This window comes from Cajanus cajan, chromosome 10, assembly GCF_000230855.2.
Source record: "Cajanus cajan strain Asha chromosome 10, NIPB_CcT2T_4, whole genome shotgun sequence".
NCBI lineage: Eukaryota > Viridiplantae > Streptophyta > Magnoliopsida > Fabales > Fabaceae > Cajanus > Cajanus cajan.
This window is the reverse complement of record NC_138526.1, coordinates 51,542,767-51,568,411: the sequence shown is the minus strand read 5'-3', so window position 1 is coordinate 51,568,411 and position 25,645 is coordinate 51,542,767. Positions and strand designations below refer to the sequence as shown.

Here is a 25,645-nt window from a genome sequence, read left to right as displayed (position 1 = left end):
CCCACATCTTATATGCAGGGGAAATAATTATCGTAACCTATTGAGTATGGAGTTTTTTTTATTTTTTATTTTTACAATAAGCAAACAAAATTATAAAAGTGTCACGAGGATCAAATCTAGTTCCTTTTACTTCTAGTTCCTATTTCTCCAATTAAACTAATCCTACTAGTCATATGGAGTTTAATTATAGATTAAATGTTTCCTGCAATTATAAAATATAAAAAAATTAGTTATTCTGATTATTGCATGACAATTTAATTTCCATAATTATAAAAACTATTAGTTCAGTCCTCAATTGTTAAATGAATGTGATTTTACTTCCTAATTTTATTAAAAACTACAATAAAACAATATTAATGTAAATTTAATGCATATTTGATGTTATTATTATGTTTTAAATGTAAGATACATGAAACGGCTAATTTATTGCCTTTTTTTTTACTGAAAATTAATTTTTGCATTACTTGCTATATTAATTATATAAAATATATATATATATTTTTTTGTTTTATAAAACTGTGGCAAATTAAAGAAGTTTAAGTGAAGAAATAATTACATAGCGGTAAGAGGAATACTTCCTTGAAGTGATTAATGGTTTAAACAGTTACTATCATTTAGTAGATAAATGTAATTAGAAGAAGAATTTTTGAGACATTGACACACTGAAATGTAGAAAATAAGAATATGTTAACGTGTATGGCTTATGATTTTGTAACTCAAAGGATTTATATTCTATTTACTTTCTAGTATAAGATACTCTAACTTGAAGCTGTACGGATCAAGTTCCAAAGTCTAGAATAGTCAAAGTATTTTCTTTTAATTGAAGGGTTAAAAATAACCCCACACAATCAATTAAAAACTACGGGGAAGAAAGTCTGAGCAATATTAGTTCTTACAAGTGAAAAAAAAGTCTAATATTATAAAAACATAAATATTATCTTTTAAATATAAATCATAATTGACCAATTTATCGGTTACTTGATTCGCTTCATATAACATATAAGACTAAATTAATCCCTCACTTCTCAAGTTGAAAGAAGTAATGCTTTGTATCAATCGAAAACAAAGATGATAAGGAGCACATTCTTCCTTTAACAAAGTCACTACAATATTTATATTTGATTATATTATAAAGTTTCTAAACCCTTTATTCTAAGCAATAGTTATATCAATATGAATTGTCCATAACTCAATTAGAGACATTGAAATGGCAGCCAATATTTGCAGAAAAAGAAAAAATAATAGCACAATAAAAGTTACCTTCATTGCTTCACCGAGGCATCACAATTTAATTTCATCACACTAGGGGAAGGGGGTTCCCACCTCAAAAGCATGGGCTCCGTGGCTACTCTATCAGCAATGGGCTTGTCCTCAATGTGTAAGCAACTTGTCTTGATTGTCAATTCACATGCAATAGTGTGAAATTTTATTTCTACAAGTTGTGAATCACTATCTTGAAACACAAACTTGTTCATGCATCTCCAAAACACGTCCAAGGCCACTACAAATAAGATGTTCCATCTTTTATTATTTGTGCTGGAATGTTCACTTAAATTAGCCAAGAGCCATGACGAGAAATCTTTATCAAAAAATCAAGAATGTAGCTCTCCAGCGAGTAAAATATACCAAATCGTCCTTACAGGGGACAAAATCGCATAACATGATCCAGATCTTCAAAGCATAGTTTTAACAATCGGATCAGTCATCAAACCGATTAAGATACTGGGTCAGTGAGTCAAAGATTGAACCAATGAGTTATTATTTGAATTACATGACCCGATTTCTATTAATTATTTTAAAAAAATATCTATGCTGTATATATTTTATACTTATAAATTTCAATAAATGCATATCGTATCTTAAATTTTAATTTTTATCATATTTAAAATTATCTTTATTTTATTTTGTATAAAATAATATTTAAAAAATTTCATGTTAAATTATATATTAATATAAATTAAAATATAAATTATATATATATATATATATATATATATATATATATATATATATATATATATATATAACTGAAGCTTATCATCCTGTTATGATTTTTTTTCATTTGCCTTATCATGGAAATTTGTTTTGATCTTTTATGTTTCAATCTTTTTAATTTAATTTTTTTTCTAATATTCTTTTTGAGACAGTGATATTTTTTTTTTTAATTTTAAGACACAATTTTAAACAAATTTTTTATATTAATTTAAAATGTAAAATTTGTTCTATTAAATTCATCCGTATAAAGGTACCAAATCTAATTAATATTCAAATAGAAAATAGTCATAAATATAATAAAAATCACATTAAAAATAAGGCCCACAAAAAACCGGAAAAAATTATAATACGTAGATTTTTTAGTTTTTGAGATTTTCTTAAGACTCACATTTTCAACAAGTTTATGTCCTATTTAATTTTTTTTATCATAGAAATTACAATGAGAACTATATAATTTAAATCTATAATCCTACATATGCTATCTCAAGTCACTATGAAGTACCCTAATAATTATGTCCTATTTGGTTTGAACTTTGAACATACTTATTTTATGAAATGGAATTTAAAATATATTGAATAAAAAAGTTTAAATTTTTGTCACTAAATCAAATGCCATCATGGTATAAACAGAAAATATTAACATAAGTTTAAAAAATAAAAATATTAAAATGAATATTTAGAAGATGAAAATTTTTGCAGCTTGAGCAAAATTGTATTTTGGCCTTTTATTTTTATTTTACTGTTAGAGAAAAATAAAAATATGTGTACTACTATTTTAGTATTTTATATGAACATTTGACCATTCCAATCCCGCCTGTTTTAGACATCAAAGACTGAGACATATAAATAAACGTACTTGTTTTTATTTATTTATATTCTTTGATTCTTGATCGTTCATTTGCACACAGAAGAAATAGCAGTGTCTTGTTTGGTTTCATTACGTAAGACGAAAGAAGAAGAAGAAGAAGAAGAAACAAGGTGGCGGGTAACAGCAACAACCATAATGGAGGGAGGTGATATATACAGAGCAAGTAACAGTTTTCGATCAAGAAGTTCATCAGTTTGGAGAAACAGCGGCGATGACGTATTCTCAAGGTCTTTCCGCCAAGAGGATGACGAAGAAGCTCTCAAATGGGCTGCACTTGAGAGGCTCCCTACCTACAACCGTCTCAGGAAAGGCTTGTTGACCGCATCTCATGGTGCCGTCAATGAAATCGATGTCACTGATCTTAGCTTCCAGGAGAGACAGAAACTTCTTGATAGGTTGCTCAAAGTAGCTGAAGAGGACAATGAAAAGTTCTTGTTAAGGCTCAAGGAGAGAATTGATAGGTATATATACAGCTTAGAGCCTATTTGAATACACTTAGAAGCGCTTCTGAGAGATTTTTATCCAAAATAAAGAGTATTTTTTGATAAAGAAACTCTCTCCTAAGTTTGTATCTAAACAGACTTATGTTTATCAAGAAATTGTTAATAGGCTTTTCTAAGTCTCGTGCCTTTTCTTTTACTATGTTTTCTTATAGAGTTGGGCTTGATATTCCTACAATTGAAGTTCGATATGAGCACCTTAATATCGAGGCAGAGGCTTTTGTGGGAAGTAGAGCTTTGCCCACTTTCATCAACTTTGCTACTAATTTCATTGAGGTAGAGAAAGGCTGGTTCTAGAGTTCAAAATTTTTGGTTTTTCTTGTTCTGTTTTGCAGTTAGTCTTATGACGTTCTTTCTCTATTTTGGTCTTTCAGGGATTTATGAATTTTCTCCATATCATCGCAAGCAAGAAGAAACACTTGACTATTCTAAAAGATGTTAGTGGGATTATTAAACCTGGCAGGATGACACTGCTCTTGGGTCCTCCAAGTTCAGGAAAGAGTACATTTCTTTTGGCCTTGTCAGGAAAGCTTGATAAAAGTCTTAAGGTGAAACATATTTCTCTTAGATAGATATAGGATCACTTTTTCTTTAAAAAAGAAAAGAAAGTCTAATATGAATACCTATGTGTTGTTCAGGTATCTGGAAGAGTGACTTACAATGGACAAGGAATGAATGAGTTTGTGCCTCAGAGAACTGCTGCATACATCAGCCAACATGATGTTCATATTGCGGAAATGACTGTGAGAGAAACCTTGGCTTTTTCAGCAAGGTGCCAAGGGGTGGGATCACGTTATGGTTAGTCCATCTTTACCACCTTGCCAACCTTTTCAAATTTAATTCAAGCATGACTGGTCATATTTTTTTGGATCTACAGACATGTTAACTGAGTTGTCTAAAAGAGAGAAAGCAGCAAATATCAAGCCTGACCCGGATCTTGATGTCTACATGAAGGTGAGAAGAAGTAGCACTTCTAAATCTTTATTTCTGTAGGATAAGAAAACCAAAAAAAATAAAAATTCTATATTCTATCTTTGCATTATCTTTTGATATAACAGGCAACTGCAACTGAAGGCCAGGAGTCAAGCATCATAACAGATTATACACTGAAGGTAATGCTTAAACAAAGTTCAGTTCAATTGTGTGATGACATGTGTTAAAGTTTGTTATGAAGGCCAAGGTCTTGATTTATTTAACTGAATAATTTTGCAGATTTTGGGGTTGGATATATGTGCTGATACTATAGTGGGGAATGAAATGCGGCGTGGAATCTCTGGAGGACAAAGGAAGCGTCTTACTACAGGAGAGATGTTGGTTGGACCAGCAAATGCTTTATTCATGGATGAAATCTCCACAGGGTTGGACAGTTCCACAACATTCCAGATTGTGAGCTCTCTCAAGCAATATGTTCACATTCTAAATGGAACTGCTGTTATATCTTTGCTCCAGCCAGCACCCGAAACTTATGACCTTTTCGATGACATTATCTTAATCTCTGATGGCCAAGTTGTTTACCATGGCCCTCGTGAATATGTTCTCGACTTCTTTGAAACTATGGGTTTCAGATGTCCTGATAGGAAAGGTGTTGCTGACTTTCTTCAAGAAGTGACTTCCAAGAAAGATCAAGCACAGTACCGGGTGCGCAGAGATCAACCATACAGATTTGTCACTATCACTCAATTTGCTGAGGCATTTCAATCATTCCATATTGGTAGGAAACTTGGAGAGGAACTTGCTGTTCCATTTGACAAGACTAAGAGCCACCCTGCTGCATTAACCACCAAGAAGTATGGTATCAACAAGAAGGAGTTGTTAAAGGCTAACATCTCAAGGGAATATTTGTTTGTGAAAAGGAATTCATTTGTTTACATCTTCAAGCTATGTCAGGTTGGTTTTAGACTTCTATATTGGTTTATGTCAATCAAAATTATACACTTTATTTCATTCAAAAGATTATTTTGCACACTTATCATTTTGCTCTCGATGCTTTTCAGCTTGTCATCATGGCCCTTATTGGAATGTCAATATTTTTTCGAACGGAGATGCATCATGAAAATCAAGCTGATGCGAATGTTTATGCTGGTGCTCTATATTTTACATTAGTAACAATTATGTTTAATGGAATGGCTGAGATGACTTTGACCATTGCTAGGCTTCCTGTTTTCTACAAGCAACGAGACTGTCTTTTTTATCCCTCTTGGGCATATGCTATTCCAACATGGATTATAAGGATTCCCCTCACAATTGTAGAGGTTGCTGTTTGGGTATTTCTCACCTACTATGTTATTGGATTTGATCCAAATTTTGGGAGGTACTGAAGAACCTTTTTTTAGTTAGGAGCATGTGAATATTGGTACCTTTACTAGTTTTCATGTTACTTATGATGTGAGTTCTTGAATGTTGTGCAGGTTCTTCAAGCAGTACCTTCTGCTAGTATTTGTCAGTCAGATGGCTTCTGGATTATTTCGAACTATTGCAGCACTGGGTAGAAATATTACTGTCGCCACAACTTTTGGTGCCTTTACTCTTGTCACGCTTCTTACATTGGGTGGTTTCGTTCTGTCAAAAAGTAAGCTCAATTAACATACACGTGACAAAAAAAGTTGTTGCATTTCTGTCGTAATGAACAAGAGTAAGCTAATGCTTCTGCATTTCATTGCTAATGAAACAGAGCATATCAAAAGCTGGTGGATTTGGGGTTATTGGATTTCACCTTTAATGTATGCACAGAATGCTTTGGTGGTCAATGAATTTCTTAGTAATAGTTGGCACAACGTATTTTCTTGAACTTGCAACTTTATAATTTTTATACTTTTGGTATAGAAAAGTACGATTTTTATTTCATTGTCCTCCAAATACAGGCTACCCATAATTTAGGAGTTCAATATTTGGAGACTCGTGCATTCTTCACAGATTCATATTGGTATTGGATAGGCTTTGGGGCACTGGTTGGATACATGTTCCTTTTCAACATGTTGTTTGCTTTTGCTCTACAATTCCTCGAACGTGAGTACTTTACAAATCATTTGCACTTTAAAATCCTTTCTGAAATGCAATGCAAGATTTTATTAATAAATATGCGTCTGAATCTGCAGCATTTGATAAGCCACAAGCAACAATAACTGAAGAAGAACCAGAAACAAACACACCTAATGAAGGAACCATAACAGAAGTCGAATTACCACATATAGGTGCGCTATGTTGCTTATATATCACGCATGAATTTAATACTCAATTGAAAGCGTATTTGTTGATTAGAAATTCATAATAAACCTCAAGTTGTTGAATATTTTTCCAAACGTCTTGCAGAAAGTTCAAGAAGAGCTGATTCTGTTGCGGAGTCAAGCCATGGAAAGAAAAAAGGAATGATTCTTCCTTTTGAACCACATTCTGTCATCTTTGATGAAATCTTATACTCTGTTGACATGCCACATGTAAATCGCATTCAAAGTTAAAAATTTAGCCATTTGATTTTCAATAGAGTTTCTATTTTACTCAATTTCCGCCAGGAACATTTTGGATTTCTAACTCTTTTAGTTTCAACTGGCAGGAAATGAAGGAACAAGGTGTGAAAGAGGATAACTTGGTGCTTTTGAAGGGTGTTAGTGGTGCATTCAGGCCTGGTGTTCTCACAGCTTTGATGGGTGTAAGTGGAGCTGGTAAGACTACTTTGATGGATGTTCTGGCTGGTAGGAAAACTGGTGGATATATTGAAGGAAGCATCAAAATTTCTGGATACCCTAAGAAGCAAGAAACATTTGCTCGTATCTCTGGCTACTGTGAGCAAAATGATATCCACTCACCTCGTGTTACAGTTTATGAATCCTTGCTCTACTCAGCATGGCTTCGTTTACCTACAAGTGTTGATTCCAATACCAGACTGGTTAGTTAGTAGGAAGAATGAAAATTTTTAAGCTATTCATTTATATAACTGACTTTCTTTGCTTAGAGGCTGATTGTTCAAACCTTTACGATTTGACTATTGGTTGCAGATGTTCATTGAAGAAGTCATGGAACTGGTGGAGCTGAACCCGATAAGGAACTCACTGGTTGGATTGCCTGGTGAGATTGGTCTCTCGACTGAACAACGCAAGAGGCTGACTATTGCAGTTGAATTAGTGGCTAACCCATCCATCATTTTCATGGATGAGCCTACTTCTGGGTTAGATGCAAGAGCTGCTGCAATTGTTATGAGAACAGTCAGGAACACTGTGGACACCGGAAGAACTGTTGTCTGCACCATCCATCAGCCTAGCCTTGACATATTTGAAGCTTTTGATGAGGTGAGTGATAACAATGATAAATAAAGTTGTCTTATTATTTAGTTTCTTTCTCCTTAAGACTTGAATCTAACATGATATTTTATGTGTGATTCCAGTTATTACTATTGAAGCGTGGAGGACAAGAAATATATGTTGGGCCACTGGGTCGTCATTCTAGTAATATGATAAAGTATTTTGAGGTAAGATCATACTTAAATTCAATATTATTAAGAGAACTACTATAATTCTTGACAATAGATGCTAAATTTTTTCAACAATTTCCACTGTCCAGAGCATTGAAGGGGTGAGCAAAATCAAAGATGGATATAACCCGGCTACTTGGATGTTGGAAGTTACAACTACAGCACAAGAACTTAGTTTGGGTGTTGATTTTACTGACTTGTACAAGAAATCAGATCTATATAGGTAGGCCAATGCATATAGATAAGAATTTGTTGACTATACTAGCTATTACCATCTTTGCTTTTGTTGGATAGGAATCCCAAAATTTATGGGATATTATTATGTTGCAGAATTTTAGGGATTAGGGTCTACAATTTATTCTTTATTGCTGTTACTGATTTATAGAGATTCTTATTTAATTATAAAAATTTCCTATTATTTGTTTCCTTTTTTGTCTCCCTGTTTTACCAATTTATGTACTAGACCAATCATTTGAATAAAACAAGAAGAATGATTTCTTCCGCTTATGATAATATGGTATCACAACCTACTCTTCTTCATCTTAGATGAAAACTCAATACAGTTTCATGGCTGATGTGCCACCCACACAACCATCCACACCAGAAATTATTTTGCCTTCCAATAGAAACCTAAACAACCCAACCCATATGGCTTCATCCTTCCAATCTATCGACCTAAACCCCTCAATTCAAATAACCCAACACAAATTAAATGGGTTAAACTTCCGAGAATGGTACCAGTCGGTCCTTCTTGTCATCAAAGGGAAAGGAAAAATGGGCTATCTTATAGGGGCTTCTATCGCGCCACCAATGACTGATCCTTCCTACAATAGTTGGGATGCAGAGAACTCCATTGTCATGACTTGGTTGATCAAGTCAATGGAACTTAAAATTGGCAGAACTTACCTTTTCTGCAAAACTTCCCATGAAATATGGACCCCTGTTCAAGAGATGTACTTTGCCCAATGCTTTGAAATAAGGTCAGCTTTGCATAATACTCAACAAGGTAACAAATCTGTAATCAAGTATTTTAATATGTTGGTCAAGTTATGGCAAGAAATGGACTTGTTTTATACTGTTTCATGAAAATGTTGCGAGGATAAATTATTGTATGACCAAATGCTGGAAAAAGAGAGGGTATTTGATTTCTTTCAGTGACTTATAAAAGAATTAGATGAAGTTAGGGGACGAATCCTTGGCCTTAAACTACTACCATCTCTCAAGGAAGCCTTTGCCATGGTTACAAGAGAAGAAAGTAGGAGAAAAGTGATGCTGCAAAACAATCCTACAATTGAGGATTCTCATCTAAACTCACATCTTGTATCTAGGAAAAATGATCTAAAGACTATCCTTCCTAAAGAGGCCAAGACATGGTGTGATCATTGCCAAAAACCTTACCACACCAAGGAGACATGTTGGCTCATTCATGCAAAACTTGCAAATTGAAAACCTAGAAGTCAACGCAAAGTTACTGCCTCTTTTAATGTTGTTGAATCTTCTACAGATTTAAAGAAGTAATGTTCTGGTATTTTTTCTAATGAGCAAATGGATATGCTAAAGAACCTACTCTCTCAACTCAAACATGAAGCTTCTGTACCATCAAACTCTACAAAAAACATTGTTCCCAAAGGTAATGGTCTGTTTTCTTGTGTCTAGACAAGAAAATACAGGAGAATGGATCCTAGATTTTGGTGCTACTGACCATATGACGGGGTCATTTGCTGACTTTGCGTCATACAAGAAAGTTGATAAAGGTGTCACTATTACGGTAGCTGACAGTAATTCATCAATGGTAGTTGGTACTGGTGACTTAAACCTATCAGGACTAAAACTAAAATATGTCCTTTATGTTCCTAAGTTAAAATACAGTCACATATCTACTAGTAAATTGACTAAAGATCTAAATTGTGCAATAATTTTTTACCCTTCTCATTGTATTTTTTAGGATGTCTTTGGGGATGATGATTGGCAATGCTAAGGAACACAATGGTTTGTACTTTGTTTCTAATTCACCCTCAAAGTCGGATTCTCCTCAAACCATCTCCCTATCAACCGTGTCAGATTCAAATGTTTTTCTATGGCACAATCGTTTTGGTCATCCTAATTTCAATTATTTGAAACACTTGTATTCATATTTATTCATCAATAAAAATATTTCTTCTTTTAGGTGTGAACATTGCATTCTTGCAAAACAATCTCGAACTAATTATCCCTCTCATCCCTATCAACCATCACAACCCTTCCACCTCATTCATAGTGATATATGGGGTCCTTATCGAATTCCTAACATAAATAGAGCCAGATGGTTTATAACCTTTATAAATTACCATACTCGTGTGTGTTGGGTATACCTCTTGAAAGAAAAATTTGAAGCTAGCACAACCTTTAAACAGTTTCATAAACTTGTCACCAATATTTTTGGCTCATCAATTCACATCCTTCGTATTGATAAGGGGCAGGAATACTTCGCTAATGATCTTAATGGTTACTTATAGGAACATGACATATTCCATCAAAGTTCTTGCAACCATACCTCGCAACAAAACAAGATTGCTGAAAGAAAAAAATCGGCACATTTTGGAGGTTGCTTGTTCTCTTATGATCACTACAAATGTTCCCAACCATTTTTGGGGAGAAGTTATGTTAACTGCTACCTATCTTATAAATCGTCTTCCCTCCAAACCTCTCTAATTTTTAACCCCTCTTAACTATCTAAAAGGCTTTTTTCCTTTAGTCAAAATGTTGAAGTCTATTCACCCAAAAATATTCAGGTGTACAGTCTTTGTTCATAACTCAAGTCCTACAAGAGGAAAATTGGATCCAAAATCTCATAAATGCATATTCCTTGGCTATTCTCTTGCACAAAAAAGGTACAAATGTTACTATCCAAAATCCAAAAGGTTCTACATATCATGTGATACCACTTTTCTTGAAAATCAACCTTTCTTTCACAATGATTTGTTTTAGGGGGAGAATATGATTGAACCTTTTCATTGGGATTCTTCCATTTTTCTTCCAATTTCTCATCCTTTACCTGAACTTATACAAAAAGAATCTGAAACAGAATTTGCACAAATAACCAGTCAAGGGGGAGAATTAGAAAAGAGGACTCAAAATGAGTTCAAGTTTTTTCAAAAATTCTACACTAGGAGACATAATGTTCCTTTGTAAGGTCAATCTTTAGACCTGGAGCCAAATCATGTGGAAGCAATAGACTTTCACAATGATTCTACATATCATGTGTGATGGAATCCTCCCTTCCATGGATGATTTCGGCTCCTTGAAGAGAGACTCCTTGCCCAAAGATCTAGGCTCACCAAAGGATTTAGAAAAGGGCGTTTAAGGTGGAAGATGGATTTTGGCGTGAATAGGTGAAGGTGGGGAAAAATGTATGGTTGCTCAAGGTTGGCTCACTCCAAGTGTAGGTGGAGGCCACTCTAGGGTTTCACTCTCCAAGGGTGGAGAATGAAGTAGGCTAGCCGAATTAACCTAGTGACTAAGGATGAGATTTTGAGGCATAAAATGCTCACTCAATATCATATAATCCAAAGTATTTACAAGGTGTGGGGTGTTGGGTATTTATAGGAGGGGAGGCATCTAGGGTTGCATTTGGAGTAGGCAAATGCATTCCAAATAAAATGCAAATGAACCTAGATGCAACTTGGTGGCCAAGGATGGAATCTTTGGGTTTAGATTGGCTATATCTAGGTGCATGATAAGACCATGCAACCTTTGCCCTCCACTTGGGCCTAAGCCTTTCTAACACCAAAAATAGACCCAATAAGCACCAAAAATGTGATGGAACTAGTTGGAGTAGATTGAGATTTCTTCAATAGCTCCATGCTTAGGACCGAATATGCTCTTGAGATAAACCTTCAAGGACTCTTTGAAACTCCATGAAGCAACTCCAATGGAGAAGAAGTCTTGCTAGAGGTTCGGTTACTTCTCTTGGATGGAGAAGCTTGAAGAACCTAGGCTTAGGTTTGAAGAACTTTGGAGAATTTCTTAGAGTAGAAATTCTTCACAGTTTTGGACTCTTGAGTTGAGAGAAAAATCTGAAGATTGATTCTCATTTATGTCAAAAGTGATTACAAATGTAGTGTTTAGGAATTTATAGGGAAAGGTAGCTTGTAGGAGAAGCTATCCTAAACCATGGTTCACTAGGAACCATGGTAGGGTAAGCTTTAACCCCCACAGTTTAGGAAGCTTGTAGGAGAAGCCATCCTTGACCATGGTTCACTTAAGAACCATGGTAAGGTTGCCTTAACCTTCCAAGGTTTAGAAGCTTGCAAGGCAAGCTTCAAACCTTGAAGAGTAACAAGTGAATTTCGGCCAAAGAACAAGTAGGAGAGCTAGGCGGCCTTGGTTCATATTTGCTCCTTGAATTAATTCAAAAATGTTTGATTTGGTTTAGTTAGGTTCATCATATGATGATGAGACCTAGCTAAATCAAATCTATGAAAAATTAGGAGCAAAATGAGTCCAATATGTAAAATTTTGCCTAGGCCCAGTTCTGGCCCAATTACTTGTCACACCCCAAGCTTTGCTAAATGTCACCCCCTTTTCCCTACTGAAAAAATAAAGAATGAGTGTGTCAACTAGGGAGGTTAAATGGAGTTAAACTCTCCAAGTAACCTACCTCAAAATCAATATACACATAATAGGAAAAAGCAAATAAAGTGCCTCTCAAATACAAAGGCAAAAATAACCTATACAATAGACTATGTATAAACTGTACAATATGAACAAATAGAACTAGGCCTTCTCTTCATGATAGAGCATTCCAAGTGAAGATTATCTTGGGCCTAACAAGCCCATTAGTCTTCTCAAGATCCAGCTCTTCCTGTATCCTCCTAGCCATAGCTCTGGTCACTGGGCCCTTGGCCCATGGTCTATCATCCCCTCCTTCTTGAGAAGGATTTGTCCTCAAATCTGTAGGTTCTTCTTCCTCATCATAACCTGCAAAGGGAATAAGATCACTTATATTAAAAGTGTTACTTACTCCATAATCACTAGGAAGATCTAACCTGTAAGCATTATCATTAATTCTTTGGAGGACTTGGAAGGGACCATCTCCTCTTGGGTTGAGTTTTGACTTTCTTTGAGAAGGAAACCTTTCCTTTCTCAAGTGAAGCCAAACCCAATCCCCTTCCTCAAAAATGAGGGCTTTCTTTCCCTTGCTTCTATCTAAAGCAGTTCTCTCATTTTGTTGTTGTATTTGAGTTTTAACCTTCTCATGCAATTTCTTAACAAATTCAGCCCTCGATACCCCTTCTTTATGAAAATAATGAGAAGAATCTGGTAGGGGTATTAGGTCTAAAGGAGTAAGAGGGTTAAAACCATATACAACCTCAAAAGGTGAAATTTTGGTAGTCTTATGGACTACCCTGTTGTAAGCAAATTCAATGTGGGGCAAGTACTCATCCCAAGATTTATGGTTACCCTTAAGGACTGCCCTTAACATTGTAGATAGGGATCTATTAACTACTTTCGTTTGCCCATCAGTTTGTGGGTGACAAGTAGTAGAGAAAAGTAATTTAGTTCCTAGCCTACTCCAAAGAGTTTTCCAGAAATGACTAAGGAACTTAGTATCCCTATCTGAGACAATAGTTTTGGGTAGACCATGAAGTCTAACCACTTCCTTGAAGAAGAGTCTTGCTATGTTGCTTGCATCATCTATTTTGTGGCAGGGTATAAAGTGGGCCATTTTACTAAATCTGTCCACTACCACAAAAATAGAATCCATGCCTCTCTGGGTCTTGGGCAAGCCCAAAATAAAATCCATACTGATATCAACCCATGGAGAGTTAGCAACAGGCAAGGGTGTATAGATGCCATGAGGCATTACTTTAGACTTTGCTTGTAAACAAGCTATACATCTAGAGCAAAACCTCTCAACATCCCTTCTCATATGGGGCCAAAAGAATTTTTCTTTTAGAAAACTTAGAGTCTTTTCAACTCCAAAGTGCCCCATGAGACCACCCTCATGACTTTCTTGAACAAGGAGTTTTCTTATAGATCCTTGGGGTATACAAATTCTTCCCTCTTTATATAAGTACCCCTCAGAAATATAGAAACCTCCTTGAGGCTTTGCTAAGCATTGGGTATAATTTTCTTTGAATTCGAGATCATTAGTATACAATTCCTTAATGTGATTAAATCCCAAAATTTGAGATCCAAGGGAGATTAACAAAGTGTGTCTCCTAGAAAGGGCATCAGCCACAACATTATTTTTCCCTTTCTTGTATTTAATCACATATGGAAATTGTTCTAAGAACTCTACCCACTTAGCATGCCTTTTGTTTAGCTTGCCTTGGCCCCTCAAATATTTAAGTGACTCATGGTCACTATGAATGACAAATTCTTTGGGAATAAGGTAGTGTTCCCAAGTTTGAAGGGCCCTAACCAAAGCATAAAGCTCCTTGTCATAGGTAGGGTAGTTAAGAGAGGCACCCTTGAGTTTTTCACTGAAATATGCAATAGGGTGCCCACCCTGTAACAAAACCGCACCTATGCCAACTCCAGAAGCATCACATTCTAACTCAAAGGTTTTTGAAAAATCTGGTAGAGCTAGAAGTGGTGCATGAGTAAGCTTATGCTTTAAAGTTATGAAGGCATTTTCTTGTTTCTCTCCCCATATAAATTCCACATTTTTCTTGACTAAATCATTTAATGGGGAGGCAAGTGTGGAGAAATTAGGAACAAACCTCCTATAGAAGCTTGCCAAACCATGGAAGCTCCTAATATCTCCAACACTTTTAGGAGTGGGCCATTCTTGGATGGCCTTGATTTTCTCGGGGTCCACATGAACCCCTTTTTTGCTAATTATAAATCCTAGAAAAACTACACTATCTACACAAAAGGTACATTTTTCTAAATTTCCAAAAAGTTGATTTTTTCTAAGAATATCAAAAACTTGCCTTAAGTGTCCTATGTGATCACTTAGGCTCCTACTATATATGAGGATGTCATCAAAATAAACTACAACAAATCTACCTATACAATCCCTAAGGACATGATTCATGAGACGCATGAATGTACTAGGAGCATTGGTGAGCCCAAAGGGCATCACTAACCACTCATATAATCCAAACTTGGTCTTGAAAGCGGTTTTCCATTCATCTCCTTCTTTGATTCTAATTTGATTGTATCCGCTTTTAAGATCAACTTTAGAAAATATGATGGCTCCATGAAGCTCATCTAACATGTCATCAAGCCTAGGGATGGGGTGTCTATATTTCACAGTGATGTTGTTGATGGCTCTACTATCACAACACATTCTCCACTTGCCATCTTTTTTTGGAACCAACAACACTGGAACAGCACAAGGACTTAAGCTCTTTCGAACCCAGCCCTTCTCTAACAAATCTTGGACCTGAGACTCAATTTCTTTAGTTTCTTGGGGGTTGGTCCTGTAGGCAGGCCTATTAGGTAGGCTAGCTCCAGGCACCAAATCAATTTGATGTTCTATTCCTCTAGAAGGAGGAAGGCCCATTGGACCCTCAGGAGGAAATAAATCATAAAATTCCTTTAAAAGTGTTTTTATCCCCTTAGGTAAAGTCTCATGTCCACTAGATGTGGCAGTGCAAGAAAGAGTTCCTTTACAGAGAAGGAAATAAGAGGGTTGTTGAATCAAGAGGGTTTGTTTGGAAATTTTATTCTCTTGACTAACGACCTCTAGGGAGGGAACTCCTTTCTCCCTAGATTCCTCTCTATCCTTAAGTTTCACAGATTTTTTTTTTCTCTCTTTTCTTCTTTTTTTATAAATCTCTTTTCACTATCTCTTTTGAGTTTCATTTGTGCTTGATCCTCAGCCACCTGTTGAGGAGAAAGAGGATGAAGCACAAATTTTCTTTCCTTATGTGTAAAGGTAATCTCGTTAGTAAGGCCATTGTGCATGGTTTTCTTATCAAATTGCCATGGCCTTCCTAATAAGATGTGACAAGCTTCCATTGGTACTACATCACATAGCACCTCATCTTCATAGTTCCCAATGGAAATTTTGACCTTTACTTGTTGGTCAACTGCTAAATCACCATCCTCATTAATCCAATGGAGTTGATAAGGTTTAGGATGGGAATTAGTAGTTAAACCCAACTTCTCAACCAGCCTAGTGCTACAACAATTACACCATGAGCCACTATCAACAATGAGAGAACATGCACTGTTTGAAACTTTGCATCTAGTATGAAATATGTTCTCTCTTTGTGATAGAGTATCACTAGGTTGGTTGTTGAGGAGTCTCCTAATCATTAAGAGCTCCCCTTCATAAGGAAAAGTAGACTCTACACCTTTCTCTTGATCACTTGCTTCTTCCTCACTATTACTAGAGGAAGTAGTAGCCTCATCTTGGCTACTATAAATGTCATGCCCCCTCATGATCATTACCTTCTTTGTGGGGCATTGGGAGGCAATGTGGCCTCTCCCTAAACATTTAAAGCACTTAATATCACTAGTCCTAGAACTAGTGTGTGTAGTGTCCTTTCCCTTTCCCTTATCTTTTTCTGTGGCTAGATTTTTGGAGGGTTCAAAAGATTTCTTCTTTTCAAAAGTTTTTCCCTCCTTAGAATCTTTCTTTAGAAATGAAGAGTTGGAGCTATTTTTGTAAGATTTTCTCATTCTTTGTTGTTCTACCCTTACACAAAGTTGGACCAAGTCATTTAGGTCCCTGTAGGGTAGTAGCTCCACTTGGTCTCTTATTTCTAAATTAAGACCACTCAAAAATCTAGCTACAGTAGTAGCTTCCTCTTCCCTAATACAAGCCCTCATCATTAATAGCTCCATTTGTTGCCTGTACTGTTCTACAGACATGTCTCTTTGTTGGAGCCTTTTGAGCTTATTCATAAGCTCCCTCCCATAGTAGGTAGGAATGTGCCTCCTCCTCATTGCACTTTTAAGATCATTCCAATATTGAATTGGAGGATCATTGTGGAGGCGTCTCTCTCTCTCTAGGGCTGTCCACCAATACATGGCATGCCCTTGGAAGCTAAGGGCAGCCAAAGGTACTTTCCTCTCTTCACTTACCCTATGGCAAGCAAAGAGTTGCTCAACCTTCATTTCCCAATCTAAATAAGACTCCACATCATCTTTGCCAAAGAATTGTGGGAGGTCAACCTTGACTTCCCTTGGCCTAGTAATTCTCCTAGGAGTATGTTGGTAGTGATCCCCTTGATTCATGCTTTCATTAGGGGATGTGTATTGGGAATGTGAGCTCCTACTCTTTTTCCTATGTTTCTTCATATCTTCTTTCAATTTTTCCTCCTCTTGTCTTAAAATTCTCAACTCTTCCTCAAGATAAGCAAGTTGTCCTTCTCTTTCAATTCTTTCCTTCTCTCTTTGAATGGACTCTTGCTTTTTCCATAGTTTAAGTGATTTGAGCTCTTTAGTAATGTAAGAAAGACTTTTTGGAGAGCCATCACTTTCACTATGGGAGGAATCTTGAGACATTTTAATTCAAGAGATATTTTTCACACAAAAATAGTTTTTATGAAAATAAGGTTTTGGAGTGCTTTAGACTTGGCACTTAGAGGTCTAAGAGTACAAATTGAACTTTGGAGGGAGGTGAGCTACTAAAGAGCCACTTAATAACCAAGCCTCTTCAAGTAAAAATCTCTAAACCCCCTTGTACTTTTGTCTTGCACAAAACAAATTTCACAAAGAACTTTTCTAAAGAAAATAACAAGCAAGTGCCTATGTGTACAATTTATAAAATGCTTGAAAACATAAAGAGCATGAAAACATAAATTGCTTGAAAACTTAAATGACTGAAAACATAAATTGCTTAAAACATAAATTGCTTGAAAACTTAAACTAGACGTTGAAAGCAATTAAACCTAAGTGAGAGCTTGAAAGGCACCAAAGACCTTCAAGGACCACTCTCACAAGTACTACACGTGATTACTATAAAAGTTCTTAAGGAGAGATGGAGATACACCAAAGGCACTCCAAGACACTCCTTAATAAAGGCCTTGTACAAAAAATTTAGAAAATAAAAATTACAAGGTAAATGAAATTCAAATTTGATTCAAATGAAATGTAAATTTACACTCCAAATGAAATGTAAATTCACTCTCAAATGAATTTAGTGGCTGCACCTAATTTCAAGGCAAACAAATTAGCCACTAATTTAGAACAAATTTAGAGACGAATTTTGTAATGAAAAACTAGGTTTTAGAAACCAAAATTTCCGTCACTAAATTTAGTTCTAGATTTTCACAAAAAATTTTCACAATTAGTTTAGTTTCTTGTTGCTCCAAATCAGCCACCAACTGCAGCCTCACAAGGTGTTTCACTCCTCTCTTTAGAAGCAACTTTGATGTTAGTCACTTCTAGGTGTTTCCAAGAGCCTAGCCACCAAGAGAGAACAAACTCCCTAAGCAACCACCAAAGCCTTCAAGTGGATGTCCTTTGCCTTGGCCTCCTACACCTTTCAAGAAGCACTCAACCACCTTCAAGACTGAATATTAGTGCTAAAACTGAAAATGAACAATTTAGGAAAGCTACACCAATTGGTAGAAGAGAAATGAGACAAGACTAGAAAGAGTTCCACAAAATTTGACAAGCAAAAATTAAGGCAAATTTTAGAAAGCTAGCACACAAAAGAATAACCTAGGAATGGCACTAGAATGGATTACCAAATCAAAAGCTAAGATTATAAACAAAAACAAGACACAAAGATGTGGCTGGATCAACAAAATATGTAGGCAAAGAATTACCAAAACCGAGAGCAAAGTTTGCTAAAATTTTCACTCCTTTGGCTTTTTCTTTTGCTATTTTCTTTCTTTTTCTTTTGCAAAATATTTTTCACTTATTTTTCTTTTGATATTCAGGAGTTTCAATGCCTTTTTATCACTTATAAGTCTCGGTTTCAATATAGAAAAACTGCAGCAAAATGTTTACACAAAACAAAGGTGTTCACATGCATGTTTCTTTTCTAGTGCTTCACAATTTTGTAGTATTTTAGGTCAAATTTTTAAGCACTTTTTCCTTTGTTTTTCTCATGCATTTAAGACACTCACACCTCTGTTTTGTCTCTGTTTTAAGGCTCAAAAAATTTTAATAAGGTTCAGCCACTCAACAAGACACAAGAAACCTAATAGGAGTAGTGTTTAACAATTTTTTTTAACAAAACTTTTTAACAAGACATAATAGAAACCTAACTCTAGGAAATTTGCTAGAACTAATAGCAAATTAGGAACTCAAACATGTAAATCAAAAGCACATATAGTAAGGTTCAGATTTAATAAGAAAAAGACACACAAATTTCGGACACAAAACACAAAACAAAATTAGGTCAAACAAGCTAGTCTAGGAAGTTTCAACATACAAAGGACTACACATGACTTTCTAGGACAAAACAAGTGATTCAAAAATAAAATCTATGCAATATGAATGTTGTCCAATCACGGACACATGTTATAGAATGGAGAGACTCAAGCAAAATTAAAAGCACAAGTATAGGAACCTAAAGCACAACAAAACCGGTTTGATTCAAGAATTAGGAGACAAGCAAATATGAATCAAACAATTATTATGTGACATTTTGGATCCATCAAAGTGTGAATAAAATCTAGATCCATTCAGCAAACATAAGAAGACATGTAATAGAAGGAAGATACAACACGGATTCAAGTAGAAAAGTTTGGAAACAAAACCTCAAGAGCACTAGGCTCTAGATACCAAAAATGATGGAACTAGTTGGAGTAGATTGAGATTTCTTCAATAGCTCCATGCTTAGGACCGAATATGCTCTTGAGATAAACCTTCAAGGACTCTTTGAAACTCCATGAAGCAACTCCAATGGAGAAGAAGTCTTGCTAGAGGTTCGGTTACTTCTCTTGGATGGAGAAGCTTGAAGAACCTAGGCTTAGGTTTGAAGAACTTTGGAGAATTTCTTAGAGTAGAAATTCTTCACGGTTTTGGACTCTTGAGTTGAGAGAAAAATCTGAAGATTGATTCTCATTTATTTCAAAAGTGATTACAAATGTAGTGTTTAGGAATTTATAGGGAAAGGTAGCTTGTAGGAGAAGCTATCCTAAACCATGATTCACTAGGAACCATGGTAGGGTAAGCTTTAACCCCCACGGTTTAGGAAGCTTGTAGGAGAAGCCATCCTTGACCATGGTTCACTTAAGAACCATGGTAAGGTTGCCTTAACCTTCCAAGGTTTAGAAGCTTGCAAGGCAAGCTTCAAACCTTGAAGAGTAACAAGTGAATTTCGGCCAAAGAACAAGTAGGAGAGCTAGGCGGCCTTGGTTCATATTTGCTCCTTGAATTAATTCAAAAATGTTTGATTTGGTTTAGTTAGGTTCATCATATGATGATGAGACCTAGCTAAATCAAATCTATGAAAAATTAGGAGCAAAATGAGTCCAATATGTAAAATTTTGCCTAGGCCCAGTTCTGGCCCAATTACTTGTCACACCCCAAGCTTTGCTAAATGTCACCCCCTTTTCCCTACTGAAAAAATAAAGAATGAGTGTGTCAACTAGGGAGGTTAAATGGAGTTAAACTCTCCAAGTAACCTACCTCAAAATCAATATACACATAATAGGAAAAAGCAAATAAAGTGCCTCTCAAATACAAAGGCAAAAATAACCTATATAATAGACTATGTATAAACTGTACAATATGAACAAATAGAACTAGGCCTTCTCTTCATGATAGAGCATTCCAAGTGAAGATTATCTTGGGCCTAACAAGCCCATTAGTCTTCTCAAGATCCAGCTCTTCCTGTATCCTCCTAGCCATAGCTCTGGTCACTGGGCCCTTGGCCCATGGTCTATCAAAATGCGTCACCCTCTAATTAACACCCTAGCCCAAAATTAAAAACCCTAATCATCTAGAGCACTCCATAATACAAGAGTAAAATGAGAAATACAAAAGAAAATAAATTCTAAGTCCTAAATACCCCAAAATACAAGGGTAAAATTGGAAATACAAGTAAAATAAATTCTATGACTAAAATACCCCAAAGTACAAGGGTAAATTTGGAATCAAAGATAAGGGCAAAATAGGAATAAAATAAATGCTATGCTAATAAGAACTTAGGAGCTAAGGTCCAAAAGTGGCCTCACTAACCCATTCCTCTTGCCTCCTTTAATATATCACCTCTTGGTCTTCTCGGCCTTAGTGTTATTTCATCAATGTGATACCACTTTTCTTGAAAATCAATCTTTCTTTCACAATGATTCATTTTAGGGGGAGAATATGATTGAACTCCTTCATTTGGATCCTTCCATCTCATCCAATTTCTCTTCCTTTACCTAAATCTATACAAAAAGAATCCGAAACAAAATCTACACAAATAACTAGTCAAGGGGGAGAATTAAAAAAAAGAACTCAAAATGAGTTCAAATTTTTTCCAAAATTCTACACTAGGAGACATAATGTTCCTTTGCAAGGTCAATCTTCTGACCTGAAGCCAAATTATGTGAAAGCAATAGACCGTAACACTGAAGGTAATTGTGCAGTTGAAAATTTTAATGTTGAAAATGATACTATAGATGGATTTGACTTGCCTATTACCTTAAGGAAAGGAGTTAGATCTTGTACAAAGCATTCTATATCAAATTTCCTCACATATTCTAACCCATCTCTGAGATATAGAGCTTTTGTTAAAGAATTGGATAGAGTTCAGATCCCAAACACTATCTTCGATGCTCTAAAAGACGAAAAATGGAGAGTTGTTATCCTAGAGGAAATGGCTGCACTAGAAGCAAATAAGACCTGTGATATTGTCAAGCTTACCAAGGATAAGAAAGTTGTGGGCTGCAGATGGATATTTACCATAAAAATGATTGCAGATGGAAAGATAGACAGATATAAGGCGAGGCTAATGGCCCAAGGCTATACCCAAACCCATGGTATAGATTATGAAGAAACATTTGCACCAGTTGCAAAACTTAATTTTATTAAAATTTTCATTTCTCTTGCAGAAAATCTGGATTGGAAACTACACCAATTATATGTGAAGAATGCTTTCTTGAATAAGATACTGTACAAAAGTATATGGAAACTTAGTGACACGGAGAAGTAAAAAAAAATCAATTGTTGCAAGAAGCAATGTAGAGGCTGAATATGGAGCAATTCTTCAAGGAGTTTGTGAATTGATTTGGATAAAAAGATTACTGCATGATTTTTTTATTCCCCTTCAAGAGCCTGTGAAACTATACAGTGATAGCAAGTCATCCATCAACATAGTACATAACCCAGTGCAACATGATAGGATGAAACATATAAGAATTGACAGAAACTTCATCGAGTTAGAAATGGAAAATGATACATTTTCTCTACATTATGTTCCAACCAAATTGCAAGAAGCAGACCTACTAACAAAGGCTTTGTTGAAGTCGGATTTTGAGTCTAATGTTAGCAAGCTGGGAATGACTAGCATTTATTCACCAGCTTGAGGGGGAGTGTTGGATAGAAATCCCAAAATTTATGGGATATTATTATGTTGCAGAATTTCAAGGATTAGGGTCTACAATTTATTCTTTATTGTTGCTACTGATTTATAAGGATTCCTATTTAATTATAGGAATTGTCTATTATTTGTTTCCTTTTTATTTCACTGTTTTATCTATTTATGTACTAGACCAATCATTTGAATAAAACAAGAAGAATGATTTCTTCGGCTTCTGATAATAGTTTTCAATATGCTTAAATGAGTTATTCATTGCTTTTAGGAGAAACAAGCAGCTCATACAGGAACTTGGTCAGCCTGCTCCTGGTTCAAAGGATCTTCAATTCCCAACTCAATACTCTCAGTCATTCTTAGTCCAATGCCAAGCTTGTTTATGGAAACAACGTTGGTCATATTGGCGTAATCCTCCATACACAGCTGTGAGATTTTTCTTCACTATTATTGTAGCACTGTTGTTTGGAACAATTTTCTGGGACCTTGGGGGAAAACAGTAAGTCAAAAATATGGAAAATTTTAAAATAATTTCTTATTAATCACCACAAGAAAAACTCATTTTACATTTTGTTACATCTTCTAATTCCACTTCAATTCTGATTCCTTGCGGTGATTTTACAGTTCTGAACTGCAAGACCTGTTGAATGCTCTAGGTTCAATGTATATTTCTGTTCTCTTCCTTGGAGTAATACATTCTTCCGCTGTACAGCCTGTGATATCAGTTGAAAGAACTGTGTTTTATAGAGAAAAGGCTGCTGGGATGTATTCTGCCTTACCCTATGCATTTGCAAATGTAACAACATTATTTATTTTGCAGACATTTTTAGTACTTTAGTTTGATTACATTGCTCATGTTAACAAACTCCCTACTTTTGGTCACAGATTCTGGTAGAGCTACCCTATATCTTTACTCAAGCCATGACATATGGTGTAATAGTTTATGCCATGATCGGATTTGAGTGGACTGCAAAGAAATTCTTTTGGTATCTATTTTTCATGTACTTCACATTGTTGTACTTCACCTTCTTCGGCATGATGGCTGTGGCAGTGACACCAAACCACCATGTTTCTGCCATTACGGCTGCTGCATTTTATGCAGTTTGGAATCTCTTTTCAGGATTTGTTATCAGAAGACTTGTAAGTTTTTTCCACCCTTAGAATAAATAGTTTGATACATTGAGAACATAATAATCATATTTATGAATAATGTTCTTATTCATTTTGCACAGAGCATCCCCATTTGGTGGAGATGGTACTATTGGGCATGTCCAGTGGCTTGGACCCTATATGGATTGGTTGCATCTCAGTTTGGAGATATAATGGATCCAATGCCTTCAATAGATTACGTGCCTGTGAAATATTTCGTAGAAGCCTATTTTGGTATCAAACATGACTTCCTTGGAGTTTGTGCTGTTGCGGTGTTTGGATTTGCGGTTTTATTTGGATTTACTTTTGCTGTTGCAATTAAGAACTTTAACTTCCAAAAGAGATAGATTGGACTCTTTCTCCAACATGAAACATCCTTTATATTTTGTTTTTATTTTCTCTCCCTCTCTTGTCATACTTTTTTTCTTTTCTTCTTCTTCTTTTTCTTCTCTTTATACTGTATCCATCATTTAATCGTTTATGCAACACCAGCCAATTTGAAGGTCGTTTCTTTTATAAATGTATGATGAATTTCAAAAGAAAGTTTCTTATTGCGCGGGTAAACAAATATATAAAATATATTTTGAAGAGATTAAAATTATTATATTTAATAAAAAAAATTAAAATAACTAAAATAATTATATATAGAATTATATTTATTATAAATTAACAGAAGAATATTTTTGTATATAATTTATTTGTTGTGATTTTAGTTACCTAAGTTCACTCTATCATTAACATGATTTATAAGAAAATTATTGGAACAACTTATTTTCTATATTCTAGTGATATATATTAAAGAAAAAGTATGTTATGTTTTTACTTTGGATTTTCATTATGAAAATTTTGAAATTCAACTGAATTATAAGATGCATTAAACAATAATTAAAATTAAAGATATAAAATATAATAAGCAAAACTATAAATAAAAAATTCATGAGCAATAATGCTGAAAAAATGTCCTAAAATTTAGTAGCTTGAAATTATTACATTTGAGATGATACATATTACTAATATTTTGAATTTGTAATTATGCAATTCTCTTTTTCAAACCAATTCTCCTTTTCAAACAAATTTGTGGATGGTTCAATTAAAAAAGATAAGAATTATATATGTAATGACCTTTATTGGTTGTCATCCTAAATGAAATTATTACCACTAGCAGTCAAAATTAAATTACTAAGACATATAGGGTTAAAGGAAGAAATGTATGTCTTAAAGGAAGAAATGCATCATACATAAATAAATAATATATATATATATATATATATATATATATATATATATAACATGAGTATAAAAGTAAAAACATGTGAATTGTTATAAACAAGTCATATATATGTGTACAGTAATTCCAAATAATCCTATACCCTAGTGTTGGTCAAGTATGACTATACAAGCTACATGTAGAAGCACCACCATTAACAAAAAAAATCACACCCCTACCAACAACATCTCCTCATACCTAGTCCTGATCTACTCTCATATAACATATGATCATCGCAGTCCAAATCACTATAAAAAAAGAAAGGATAAGCTATAGTTTGAAGATATATGTGTGTGTATATATATATATAGAAAATAATCATATAATATACAACATCACTCCACAATCATATATGAAAGCTACAACACTCCAAGCAAACATGTATCTCATCCAAACCATATCACACAAAACATCAACAATGCATATGAAGATATTTAGGATTTGTAGCTATGAAGATATATCTATCTATTTATTTATAATATAAAAGTTGAGCTACGAGCTATTATATTGATATGTTATATAACTAATCTTATATATTGTCATCACATCAACATATTTGCTTATGTTTCAACCCTTCCTTATTCCCTTACATTTCTCATGTAAACTCCTTAACCAATAGACACCTCACTCTTAGTCCATAATCACCTCTATATATCTAACTTGTTTTTACTCTTTTAGGTAACTTTCTTTCTCTATCTATTAGTTTGTCTCTTTCTTTCCTCTATTTTATTTACATAAGAGGAAGATAATTTATTGAAGAAGTCAATTAAATTATTATAGAAGCAAAATATGATCTTAAACATCAACTAATTAATAAAAGAGAAGAAAGTTGAAGGGATGACAAATGTTATTACTTTTCTCTAATTTTTCATTTTTCCTCCATTTTTAACCCTAAACCATAAGTGTTATTGTTTTTCTCTAATTTTTCACTTTCTTCCATATTTAACTCTAAACTACAATTCTCATCTTGTGCTACAATTCTCAT

At 34.7% G+C, this 25,645-nt stretch overlaps 1 protein-coding gene across 2 annotated transcripts; it reads left to right on the top strand.

Annotated features, from left to right (window-relative positions):
- The first annotated feature begins 2,709 nt into the window (after positions 1 to 2,709).
- Positions 2,710 to 23,954, top strand: LOC109805875 (pleiotropic drug resistance protein 1). 2 transcript variants are annotated; one of them, XM_020368139.3, is made up of 21 exons: positions 2,710 to 3,324; positions 3,519 to 3,639; positions 3,738 to 3,911; positions 4,002 to 4,161; positions 4,241 to 4,317; positions 4,422 to 4,475; positions 4,576 to 5,250; positions 5,358 to 5,674; positions 5,772 to 5,932; positions 6,035 to 6,138; positions 6,225 to 6,369; positions 6,459 to 6,554; positions 6,673 to 6,797; positions 6,914 to 7,246; positions 7,356 to 7,646; positions 7,742 to 7,825; positions 7,918 to 8,051; positions 22,516 to 22,743; positions 22,869 to 23,040; positions 23,130 to 23,384; positions 23,477 to 23,954. In XM_020368139.3, exons 1-21 carry the CDS (start codon positions 2,999 to 3,001, stop codon positions 23,738 to 23,740), a joined length of 4,296 nt encoding a protein of 1,431 aa, XP_020223728.2. In that variant the 5' UTR covers positions 2,710 to 2,998; the 3' UTR covers positions 23,741 to 23,954. The 2 variants fall into 2 exon arrangements, with proteins under 2 accessions (XP_020223728.2, XP_020223730.1); XM_020368141.3 differs by lacking the exons at positions 23,130 to 23,384; positions 23,477 to 23,954 and having other exon boundaries at positions 2,711 to 3,324; positions 22,516 to 22,672; positions 22,869 to 22,981.
- The last annotated feature ends 1,691 nt before the right edge of the window (positions 23,955 to 25,645 follow it).

Coding starts and splice junctions, on each gene's coding strand:
- LOC109805875 (XM_020368139.3), top strand. CDS start 2,999: ATGGAGGGAGGTGATATATACAGAGCAAGTAACAGTTTTCGATCAAGA. Junction 3,640..3,737: donor TTGCTACTAATTTCATTGAG/GTAGAGAAAGGC, acceptor TTGGTCTTTCAG/GGATTTATGAATTTTCTCCA. Junction 5,675..5,771: donor TTTGATCCAAATTTTGGGAG/GTACTGAAGAAC, acceptor AATGTTGTGCAG/GTTCTTCAAGCAGTACCTTC.